At 39.8% G+C, this 13,083-nt stretch overlaps 1 protein-coding gene across 3 annotated transcripts in view; it reads left to right on the forward strand.

The window, feature by feature from the left end:
* VMP1 (vacuole membrane protein 1) overlaps positions 1 to 13,083 on the forward strand; it is a 115,761-nt gene that overhangs the window by 36,018 nt on the left and 66,660 nt on the right. For all 3 annotated transcript variants that reach the window (XM_004590964.4, XM_058676600.1, XM_058676602.1), the window contains one exon: positions 230 to 340. In XM_004590964.4, the coding sequence (XP_004591021.1) occupies positions 230 to 340 (111 nt within the window). The remainder of the gene's footprint in view (positions 1 to 229; positions 341 to 13,083) is intronic.

Raw genomic sequence — 13,083 nt, forward strand, 5'->3', positions numbered from 1 at the left:
AGCAAGACTTGAAATGTTTAGGAAGAAGAGATTTTTTCCAATTAGATAAATTGTTTCCATTTCTGTTAGCACATGAAGAAATTAAACCTCTTCAGGGGGTCTTTATTTTTAATGCATTATTTTTTTTGAAACTTATTTTAGTTGTTTTGTCTTATTTTGCTGTTCATATATGAATACTATCTTTCTGCAATGAGAAATCAAAATTATTACCTCATTTTCTGTTTTGCAGTATGTGCAACGTATAGAGAAGCAGTTTCTCTTGTATGCCTACTGGATAGGCTTGGGAATATTGTCTTCTGTCGGACTTGGAACAGGGCTGCATACCTTTCTGCTTTACCTGGTAAGAATTACTTTTCTGTAATAACGAAAAATTAATTCTGCCTCTTTATTGGTGCTTTCAAATAAAATTAAGGTTCTAGAAATTATATTTAATTGCCCTACTGTTTTGTAAGCATAATGATCCTTAATAGGTATGTCAAGTTTCACTTCGAATTTTGTTTTGCTTTTTATTTTAAGATTGAGGACTTAAAAGATTGGGAAAAACAGTTCAACAAGTAAGGTTGTTTATTTAGATTTTTCCAGCCAGGAAGTTTTTTTCCTCCAAGATTTTAGAATATTGGCTTCCCTTATCTAGGCAGTTATGATTTTAGTAGTTTACGTTAATTTGCCTTTTAAAAAGTATTTTTTTGAAAGACACAGAGAAAGCTCCCATTCTTGGTTCGCTCCCTAAATACCTACAGTGTCTGGGTCTGTGCCCGCTTGAAACCAGGAGCTGGGAACTCAGTATAGGTCTTCCACATGGTAACAGCCACTTAAGACGTGTGCATTAACAAGAAGCTAAAAGCAAGAACAAAGTGTGGACCTCATTAAATTTTGTGTCGTAGATGTCTTGGAATGTTTCACTGTGTTCCTTTCCTGAATAATAACTTGAAAGCAATTCCATTTTGAAAATAATTTCATTTTCATCAGGAAAAGCAGATAGAAAGATATGTACTGATTGCTGAATAAAATTTGTCACTGTAGATACTTGTAATCTCTATTCTGTAATTTCTAGAACAGATGTAGTATTAAAACCAATTGCTTGATTCAGAAGGATGCTAAAGAAGAATGGGAATGATCTATAATGTGTAATTTCTGCAAGTTCATAGACGTTTAAAACTTAAAATTTTATAATTATGCCCATGTTTAATTTTAGATTTTAGCTCAAACATGGGCATAAATCCTAGGGTACCAACTTATATCATTATCTCTCTTATAACTATATTCTTAAGTGAAATAATTATGCTTATATGTTTAATATGTTTATATGAAGTTATTTATTTGAAAGAGAGGAAAAGAGCTCCTACCTGCTGCTTCTCCAACATATCTGCAACAACTGAGGGAAAGCCAGGACTGGAGTTAGGAACTCCATCCAGGTTCCCTCTTTGGGTAGCTGGAACCCAATTAATTGAGCCACCACCATTGCCTTCCTACTTCTGTATTAGCAGGAAGTTGGTATCAAGAACCAGAAGTAATAATTGAACCTGAGTTCTCCATAAGTGAATACATTTTGTTTCTTCCTTTTTTTTTTTTAAAGATTTATTTATTTTTATTACAAAGTCAGATATACGGAGGAGGAGAGACAGAGAGGAAGATCTTCCATCCGATGATTCACTCCCCAAGTGACCGCAACGGCCGGTTCTGTGCCTTTCCAAAGCCGGGAACCAGGAACCTCCTCCGGGTCTCCCATGCGGGTACAGGGTCCCAAGGTTTTGGGCCGTCCTCGACTGCTTTCCCAGGCCACAAGCAGAGAGCTGAATGGGAAGCAGAGCTGCCAGGATTAGAACCGGTGCCCATATGGGATCCCGGGGCGTTCAAGGCGAGGACTTTAGCCGCTAGGCTACGCCGCCGGGCCCTCTTCCCTTTTTTTTTGTTTTAAGATTTATTTATTTTTATTGGAAAGCCAGATTTATTGAGAGAAGGATACACAGAAAGATCTTTTCTACAGTGATTTGCTCCCTGATTGACCTCAATGGCTGGAGCTAAGCTGATCTGAAACCAGGAGCCCGGAGCCTCCTCTGGGTTTCCCATGTGGATGCAGGGTCCCAAGGCTTTCTGCCATCCTCTACTGTTTTCCCAGGCCACAGGCAGGGAGCTGGATGGGAAGTGGAGCAGCTGGGACACGAACCAGTGCCCATATGGGATGCTGGTGGATACAAGGTGAGGATTTAACCACTAGCACATCGCGCCAGGCCCGTGGCCACAGTTTCTTAACCTTTAAGCTAAATCATCACTGTTTATTTATTTGCAATACAGTGACAGCCCTCTTTAAGTTACATAAGAATTTAGGACTAGTGCCTGGTGAGGTAGCCTAGTGGCTTTACCATCTTTGTCACAATGCAGGCCCTGATCGGCATAAGTTTTTAAAATGTTTTAGGTTTATAGGGAAATTAAGCAAAAAGACACAGAGTTCCCATATAAGTTACAGCACCCGCTCACCCCTAGTATCCCTGTTTTTGACTTCTTTAATGGTAAATAATTGCAATTGAGGACCTATTATTGATACATTATTAACTGAAGCTCATATTTTATATTAGGTTTCATCTTTTGTGTTGTACATTTTATTGAGGTCTTTTAAAATATTTACATATATTTAACATATATTTATTTATGTTTTTATGTGTTTTGGTTTGTATTTGAAAGGCAGATTTACAGATATCCTATCTCCACTGGTTTGTTCCCCAAATGGCTGCAATGGCAAGGGCCAGGCCAATCCAGAGCTGGGAGCCAGGAATTTTATCCCTGTCTCCCATATGAGTACAGGGGCCCAAAGACGTGAGCCTTCCTCTGTTGCTTTCCCAGATGTATTAGCAGAGAGATAAATTTGAAATGAAGCAGGTGGAACTTGAACCAGTCCCTGTCATAATACAAGCTCCAGTTTTGGGTTTTTTTGGTTTTTAAAAAGATTTTGTTAATTATTTGAAAGGAAGAGTTTTCAATTCAAATAATAGAAGAGGTCTTCCATCTGCTGGTTCATTCCCTAAATGCTGCACCAGCTATGACTGGACCAAGCTGAGGCCAGGAGCCAGGAATTTTACCATGATCTTCCATGTATATAATAGGTCCAAGAACTTGAGCCATCTTGTACTGCTTTCCCTGACGTGTTATCAGGAAGCTGGATCACAAGTTGAGCAGCTTTAACTTGAACTGAACTCACCTGGGATGGTGGCACCACAAATGGTGACTTAGTGTACTGAGCTGTAACACTGGCCCCAATTTTTATTGATTTTTTTCCATGTATAGCGTTTTAAAGTGTACAGATTATCCTGAAATTGCCCTGTGCCCGGCTTACCTATTTTTTCTCCCCTGCTCTCCCCTGCACCACATCTAAATCCCTAGTAACAGATCCTTTTACTCTCTGTAGTTTTCTTTTTTTTATTATGTTACTTAGTTGGAATTGTAGAATATGTGTCCTTTTGTGATAATCTCTGACTTGACAACATACATTTAACATTTTTTCTATGTGGCTGATGACCTAATATTTTTTTAATCGCTGAATACTATTCATTGTATGGATGAATGTCCATAGTTTGTTATTTTACTCACTAAATACACCTTAGTTGCTCCCAAGAATTGGTAATTATGAATAAAGCTGCTGTCAACATTTGTGTGCACAAGGAGGTGGGTATTTGGCCTAGCAGTTAAAACGCTAATTGGGTAGGCTGTATCCCATACTGTGCTGCCAGGGTTTGAGTCCTGACTCCACTGCCCATTTCAGCTTCCTGCTATTGCACCTGCTGGGAAGCTACTTGAGTCCTTGCTTTCATGGGATACTCTGATTGAGTTTTGGGTTGCTGACGTCAGTCTGGCCCAGGCTTACTTTTTGTAGGCATTCAGGTTGTGAACAAACAGATGAGATCAATATCTTTGTTTATTTCTCTTGCTGTCTCTCTTTCTCTTTCAAATAAATAAATAAATGAATAAATAAATATTTTTTTTTGAAAAGAATAATCTGAGCCACTTTTTTGTTATCTTTTCTGTTTATATATTTCACCTCCCAGTAGGTGGCGTTACTAATTCATTCAATGCATTATATTTGCTAGTTATGTTCTGGATAAATGCATGTGTAGGAAGCTTTAATACAAAACCAAACCATCAAATATCTTTTGGAAACCTGTCCTATCATTTGTTGATATTTATGTCTACCTAAGATACTTAATACATGTAAATGTTTACTTTGGGGGGCTAGTGTTGTGGCATTGCCCGTAAAGTTGCCACATGGCACCAGCATAGCATGTACCTACCAGTTTGACTTCTGGTTTCTCTCCTTCCTATCCACCTCCCTGCTAATGGACTAGGAATATAGCAGCAGATGGTTCAAGTCCTGTGGCCTCTTAAACCATGTGGGTGACTTATCTGAACTTCCTGGGTTCAGCCTGGCCCAGTGCCCATTGCCACCATCTGAAGAGTAAACCAGTAGATAGAAAATCTGTTTATCTCTGCCTCTCTTTCTCTCTCTGTAGCTCTTTTTTTTTTTTTTAAGATTTATTTATATTTCATTGGAAAGGCAGATTTACAGAATAAAGGAGAGACAGAGATCTTCCATCCACTGGTTCACTCCCCAGGTGGCCACAGAAGCCAGAGCTGAGCTTATCTGAAGCCAGGAGCCTTCATTCTTAACTTTGGAGGAAATAGAACAATAGATGATTTGAATGTCCAGTGCAGTATTGCTAGTTGTGTGATATTTTCAATTTTTTAAAACTTTTTTTGTTTGTTTGTTTTCTAAATTTGAGAGGCAGAGCGTTCCCATCTGAGGTTTTCATTCCACAGAGGCTGACCATGATTCGGGGTTAGAAAAGCTAGTAATGAGGTTTTCTTTTCAGATTTCCAATTTGGTTGTGGGAAACTCAGAAGTGTGGGCCATCGCCACGGCCTCCTGTGGCGTCTGCATTAGCAGGAACTTGGAATCAGACGCTGGAGCCAAGAATCAAACCTAGACATTTTGTTGTGGAATGTAGGTGCCCTAAGTGGCAGCTTAACTACTAGACCAAACACTGACCCCAAGTATCTTTAGTTTTAAAGCTTAGTTAATGGGGCCAGCATTGTGACACAGTCAGTTAAGCCATGTATGACACGACCTTCTACAGGAGCACCAGTTTGAGTCCAGCTGCTCCAGTTCTGATCCAGCTCCTTACTGATGTGCCTGGAAAAGCAATAAAGGATTGCTCAAGTATTCTGTCTCCTGTAATGCATGCTGGAGACCTAGTTGAAGTTCCATGTTCCTGGAAATCCTGATAATTGAAGCAATTTGAGAATGCAACAGAAGATGGAAAATATTCTCTAACTCTGCCTTTCAAAAAAAAAAATAAATAAATAAATCTCTTTACCAAACTTTGGGAAGGAAAGTGGTGAGGCACAATGGCGCAATGTCTAAATGCACAACCTGCAAGCACCAGGATCCCACATGGGCATTGTTTCATGCCCCAGCTGCTCCACTTCCCATCCAGCTTCCTGCTAATACCCTGAGAAAGCAGTGAAAGAAGGCCCAAGTCCCTCCCCACATAGGAGACAAACAAGAATCTCCTGATTCCTGGGTTCAGATTGGGTCACTCCCATTATGGCCAAATGGGAGTAAAGCACTGGATAGAATCTTTCTCTCTGTTGCTCCTTCTCTCTATACATCTGCCTTTCCAGTCAAAGTAAATAAACGGAAACATTTATAAATGGGAATAATAATTATACCTATCCCATTAGGCTGTGATAAGGATTAAATGAAAAAGCACATGTACTGGGGCCCGGCGGCATGGCCTAGCAGCTAAAGTCGTCGCCTTAAATGCCCCGGGATCCCATATGGGTGCCAGTTCTAATCCCGGCAGCTCCTGCTTCCCATCCAGCTCCCTGCTTGTGGCCTGGGAAAGCAGTCGAGGACGGCCCAATGCATTGGGACACTGCACCTGCATGGGAGACCCGGAAGAGGTTCCTGGTTCCCGGCTTCGGATCGGCATGCACCCGCCGTTGTGGTCACTTGGGGAGTGAATCATCAGACAGAAGATCTTCCTCTCTGTCTCTCCTCCTCTCTGTATATCTGACTTTGTAATAAAATAAAATAAATCTTTTTTAAAAAAAGCACATGTACTTTAAAGCACTGTAAAGTGTGCAATCATTGCTCTTGTAATTAGCACCACTGCCATTACTCTTGTTTTTTAAAGCTAGCAGTCATTTTCAATTCACATGCTTTAGCTATTCTAAACAACTTATGGGTAACATTTCCCAGGAGCAGGTGTTGAGGAGCAGCAGGTTATGCTAGGAATGGTCATATATGTTTAAAAGCATCATAGAGTTAAAAGAGAGTAGAATAATTAGAAGGTCAATATCTAGGTTAAAGAGGAAACTCAGGCGGGCTCATCCTTCATCGCCTGTGGGGTGTGGGTGGAACCCTATAAACGAAACTCTTCAGAAGAATGGATAAACTAGATGCAATCAACCTTCATGGATGCCGAAACTCAGATTTAAATCATGTTACCAGTTGATAACTAAACATTTTGAAAGTAATCAATAAGGCCTGGCGTGATGGCCTAGCGGCTAAAGTCCTTGACTTGAATGTGCCGGGATCCCATATGGGCACTAGTTCTAATCCTGGCAGCTCTACTTCCCATCCAGCTCCCTGTTTGTGGCCTGGGAAAGCAGTTGAGGATGGCCCAAAGCCTTGGGACTCTGCACCCATGTGGGAGACCTGGGGGAGGTTCCTGGTTCCTGGCTTCGGATCGGCTCAGCACCAGCTGTTGTGGTCACTTTATAAAAGTATATTTTTATAAAATATAAAATACAAAAATTTTATAAATTTTTATAAAAATATATAATAAATGTTTTTAAAAGTAAGTAATTAATAACATGAAGAGATAAGTTAATTTGACCAAAACAGTGGTACACAACAGACAGATTCACAGAATATCTGTTTAATGAAATTATTATGAGTGTACTTTTTTAAAAGATCATGTTTTTTTAATAAGGATTTATTTATTTTTTTTGCAAAGTCAGAGCTGCAGAGAGAAGCAGAGACAAAGACCTTCTATCCTCTGATTCACTCCCTAAGTGGTCACAATGGCCAGAGCTGAGCCAGTTCAAATCCAGGAGCCAGAAGCCTCCTCTGCATCTCCCACACAGATACAGGGTCCTAAGGTGTTCAGCCGTCCTTTACTGCTTTCTCAGGGCACAAGCAGGGAACTAGATAGGAAGTGGAGCAGCTGGAACACAAACCAGCACCAATATGGGATTCCGGTGTTTACAAAGTGAGAATTTAACCACTAGGTACCCTCCCCCTACCTCTCAAGTAATTATATTTAAAAAAAAAAAAAAGATGAATTGGTGAGTCCCATTTCTAATATGTAAGACCTTCGATAACCAGGATTTTTCTCTACTCAGTTTAATATTTTAAATGACTACAAAGAGTGACTGGTGCCAAGTAAATACATGTTGAATAAATTGGCATAAAGTAAAAGCTTTGAAAAGGCTCAGGAGCCAAAACCAGGATCCTGAAACTCAGTCCTGGTCTTCCCTGTGGGTGGGAAGAACTCGACTTGAGGTACCACTGCCTTGTCTCAGGGTACTGGGATAGAGCCCAAGCACTTCAGTGTGAGACATGGGTGTCCTACCCATTGGCTAATGCCTATCCTCGGCTGCTTTTCTTGGCAGATAGTGTTCCCTGACATCTAAGAGTTACTTGTAACTGTCATATCTATGTTTAGCTAAATGACCTAATCTATGTGTAGCTTTTTGTTAATTTACATCATAGTTTCATATTCAGTATCACTACATCTTTGTATTTTTTCAAAAGATAAAATTGGTTTCCACTATATAAGCATTTTATTATTTTTTTACCTCCCCTCATATAAATATTTTACTATACTCTTTGGATGCTCATGTTGTGGCAAAGTGGGGTATTAATCCACCAGTTGGAATCCCTGTATTGTATGCTGGAGTGATGTTTGGAGTCCGCTTCTCTGCTTCTCATCCAGCTCCCTGCTAATGTGCCTGCGAAGCGGCAGATGACGGCTCAATATTTTAGTCTCTCCCACCCACATGAGAGACCTGTGTGATATTCCTGGCTCTGGACTTAACCCCAACGCAAGCAGGCTATTGTGGCCAGTTGGTGATTGAACCAGTGCATGGATGATACCTCGTTCTGACACTCTTAACATCCTGACATTTTGTCTTGTGAATAAATAAGTCTTTAAAGAAAAATTTCTCTTTATATTCAGATTACCTAAATTTGACAGACAATAGGCTAGATGAGTGATTTAAATCTGATTTTTTTAGAAGAATTTATTCAAAATATGCCATTATGCTTATGACTTCTGGCTTGTCTTTATAGTAAAACATATTATATTTAAGAAAGAAACACCATCTTTATCCAGTAACCAGTGAAAAATAACTTAGAATTTATAAGCTTCTGATTTTATTTCTTATGCAGCCATGTGCTTGTTTTGTTTTTAAAAACATTGTGTTGATTTGAAAAGTAGGATTCCAGAGAGAGAAGGGTGAGATACTGATGGTACTGCTCATCCTCTGGTTCGCTCCCCAGATGGCTGCAGCATCCAGGGCTGGGTCAGACCAAAACCATTGTTGGAGGGGCTCAAATATTTGAGCCATACTCTGCTGCCCTCCCAGACACACTGAGAGGGAGCTATATTAGAAGTGGGGCAACTGAGTCCTGAACCATTTCACATATAAAATGCCCATGTTACAGGCGGCAGCTTAACTGGCTACGTACGTCACAAACACTAGCCTCTACAGGCATGTTTTTATTTGTTTATACTGTGAGCAGATTTTTGTCTATCAAATACTTCTAGATGATGATTTCATTTGTTTAATAATTTTTTTTTAAATGTTGTTTTTGTCTACGTAAAAGAGCCACAGAGAGAAAAAAGAGCTGCATCTATTGGTTCACTCCACAAATGCCCACAGACACCTGATCTTAGCAAGACCACCAGGAGTTCAGAACTCTTTTATGCATTCTTCCTTTGGAAATACATTGATACATTTAGCTTAGTTTTAGCAAGCATGCAGCAGGTTTCCCTTCAGAACATGTGGCACACCCAAGAGTGATCTAAGAATGTATGTTTCTCTCTCTATCTCTCTCTCTGATTGATTTATTTGAAAGGCAGAGTTAGAGAATGCTCAGATCAGTCAGGACTGGGCTAGATCAAAGCTAGGAGCCAGGAGCTTCTTTCATTTCTCGTGGAGGTAAAGACCTGAGCGCTTGGGTCATGTTGCATTGCTTTTCCTGGCTCTAGCAGGGAGCTGGATTGGAACTGGAGTAGAGACATGGGGTACTGGTGTGACTAGAGGTGACTTTGCTTGCTATGCTACAATGCTGGCCTCTTCCTATTTTTGTCTCTTATGCAATAGAAACTATAACCACAGTAGAAAAACAGCCAATGTTTGGATAAAGCAAATATAGCTATTGACATGCTGTTGATTTCTGTGTGCAACTTTGTGTAGCCTCCTTGAGTCAAAATTTTATATTAATGAGATTTAGATCATCTAGGCCTAGGTTAGACAGGCCTAGAGCACACCTGGTCTGTAAAGGTACAGATAATAGATTTAGGCTTTGTGTTCATATAGTCTCTGTACGGTGACTCAGGTATCTCACTGTAGTAATAAAGCAGCTACATAAATAAGTGATTTATGTTGCTGTTTCCCAATAAAACTTTATTTACAAAACAAACAACTTAGGATCAACATCATAGTGTGGCAGGTTAAGTTTCCAAATATTGTTTTAGCACGAGTTAGAGTCTCAGGTGTTCTATTTCCAATTCACATCCCTGCGGATGGCCCCATAAAAACAACAAAGACAGCCAAAATGCTTGGGCTCCTGTACCACGTGGGAGACCCAGAAGAAGCTCCTGGCTCCTGGCTTTGAACTGGCCCAACTCCAGCTGTTGTGACCATTTGGGAATTGAACTAGTGGAGAGAAGACCTCTCTGCATCTCTAACTCTGCGTTTCAAAACAGACAGACAAACCAACCAAGCAGATGGCTGGCTGGATTTGACTTGTAGAATATAATTTATTAACTCATGCTCTAAATTGGTGAATGACAGTAGTATACAGGAAGCCTGCTGTTGCTGTGCATAAAAGCCATAGTGAGCTGTGGGCTTAAATGACACTGTATATTTGATTCAGCCATTTGCCAAACAAGAGTTGTCCTCTGTTCAAAAAATATTAATCTTAATGTGATACTTTGGAAGAGAATATGGTTGTGCATGTGTGTGAATAATACAGAAAATCCTCAAGGAAGGGGACCAGTGCTGTGGCATAGCAGGTAAAGCTGCCTCCTGTGATACCAGCATCCAGTATGGGCTCCAATTCAAGTCCTGGTGGCTCCACTTCCAATCCAACTCCCTGTTGATGTTCCTGGGAAAGCAGCAGGGGATATCCCAAGTACTTGTGTCCCTGCACCTACATGGGAGAGCTGAAAGAAGCTCCTACCTCTTGCCTTTGGCCTAGCTCAGCCCCAGTAGTTGTAACCCTTTGGGGAGTGAGCCATTGGATGGAGGACTTTCTCTGTTTCTCTCTTTGTCTCTCTCTCTCTCTCTGTACCTCTAGCTCTTTAATTCTGTATTCCAAAGAAATAAAAAATAGTTCTTTAAAAGGTCATATACTATTAACAATTTCAAAAAATGATAGTTACCTAGGAAGCCACTTTTTAATAATCTTCCTTTAACACAGAAATATGCTATATATAAATCTGTAAAAACAAGAGAAGTTGGACCGAGCATGGTAGCATAGTAGCTAAAGTCCTCGTCTTGCATGCACCGGGATCCCATATGGGTGCCAGTTCGTATCATGTCTGCTCTACTTCTCATCCAGCTCCCTGCTTGTGGCCTAGGAAAGCTGTTGAGGATCACCGAAAGCCTTGGGACCCTGAACTCATGTGGGAGACCTGGAGGATGTTCCTGTCTCCTGACTTTGGAACAGTTCAGCTCTGGCCATTGTGGCCACTTAGGGAGTAAACCAGTAGATGGAAGATTTTTCTCTCTGTCTCTCCTTTCTGTAAATCTGACTCTCCAATAGTAGCAGGAACACTGGGTCTCCGACTTGCTCCTTTTGCACGTGTAAATTGTGAATTACCAAATCACATGGCATTATAATTTAAGAGACTTTTTTTTTAACTGTAAATGTCTTTAATGGTTTATAAAGTCCTTTTTTTTAAATAAGAGAAATGAGTCTATTAGCTACAATTTAGTTCTGTAGAATGTGATATATGTACGGTATTGAACACTAGGTGGAGCAGTTCCCTGAAGAAAAACTACAAAAACCCCACATTCCATTCAAAGAAGCCCAGCTTTTAGACAAAGAATTATAGAAAAGTATCAACAGTCATTGTATAAGTTTTAAAATCCCCCAGCTATTAAATAGCCAATTTCTGTCTTTAGGATATATTTTAGTGGTTGATTTATTCATATTTGGAAATAAAAATCAGAGATTTTCGTGTATTCTAAACATTAAAATTGTCTTTTGTAAAACAGTTTGGAAGTACAAAAATTTAGAACTATTCAGTTACAGTGTAGACTAAATCAGATTTTATTAGAAGCTTGTGAGCCATTTGTTTTATATGATCATTTTAGTAAAAATACTTCGGGCCTGGTACAGTAGCCTACTGGTTAAAGTCCTTGCCTTGCACACGACCAGGATCCCATATGGGTGCTGGTTCTAATCCCAGAAGCCCCACTTCCCATCCAGCTCCCTGCTTGTGGCCTGGGAAAGCAGTCGAGGACGGCCCAAAGCCTTGGGACCCTACACCCATGTGGGAGACCCAGAAGAAGCTCCTGGCTTCAGATTGGCGCAGCTCCAGCCATCGTGACCTCTTGGGGAGTGAATCAGCAGGCAGAAGATCTTCCTCTCTGTCTCTCTTCCTCTCTGAAAATTTGGCCTTCCAATAAAAACAACAACAAAAAAAATACCTTTTCTTACAAATTTAAATAGAGAGTTTTGAGGTGTTTGCCCCTGTGTGAGATTCAGAAGTCTGCTTCTGCTTTGAAGTTTGGAATTATTTCATCACTAAAAGATGTGATAAAAGTGTCCCTTTTAAATATCTGGAATCTTGATTACTGTCTTATTTAAGAATACCTCTGTATATGCTTTCATGACGAAGTTCTTTGTAGTATTGTATGCTGTCTTAAAGATGTTTTTCCCTCGGTATATGTGTTTCAGATTCTTTTCTACTCTTGGCTATTTATTAAATGTTTAAAATTAAATGTTTGGGAAGCCTTCATAGATACAGATTAAAACTGAACAGTGCAATAGTTTGAAAGTAATATATTGTAGTAATTGTTAATGCCATAGAGTACACTGATTCTTTAAAAATATTGTTACCAAATTTCTTCACTGTCATTTTTTGCTTCATTTGTGATTATCTGCTTCATTGTTTACTTGTCTCTATCAGTTTTGAAAAAGTGAAAGAATTGCCAAAAACTGGTGTCTAGTATGACTTTGATACTGCTCTCTGTAGATATAATGACTGTGGCTATAAACATATAGTGACTCAGGGAGCTTGTGAGAAGACAGGCCCTTAGAGAAGATCTGTTTGCCTTTTGTTTGGTGGGAGCATTCTAGCTCTTCTCCTTGTCTCTCCCAAAAAGGGTGACTCACTGTATTCACTCTTGTGCACATCACCACATCAAAAGAAGAAACCAAGCTCTCTAGGACATAAGACAGGATTTTTACCAAGCAGAGGGGATGTGCAGTCTGCCTAACTTCCTGTCCCTCTAAGACAGTATTTATTAATATATGCTTCAAATGAAAGCTAAGAAAATGTAGTTAGTAAGTCCCTTCTGTTTGATATGAATTTCAAGCAATTTAACAATTTTTAGCTCTCTCCATAAATATGCATCAGTTGCGTCTCTTTTCTGAACACTTACGTCTACCCTGTTATGATCAAAAGTTAGGCTTAAAGAAAGGAGGAAGAGGTCTCTCATTGATTAAATCGAGATCATAAAAGTTGCTTCAAAAAAGGTCTGAGGAAAGCGCCGATAAGATGCTGGACTCTATGTTTGGTATACGCTTGCAATGGGGGAATCTCAACTGAACTTGAGCTGTGGTTA

This window comes from Ochotona princeps, chromosome 17 (genome assembly GCF_030435755.1).
Source record: "Ochotona princeps isolate mOchPri1 chromosome 17, mOchPri1.hap1, whole genome shotgun sequence".
Classification (NCBI taxonomy): Eukaryota; Metazoa; Chordata; class Mammalia; order Lagomorpha; family Ochotonidae; genus Ochotona; species Ochotona princeps.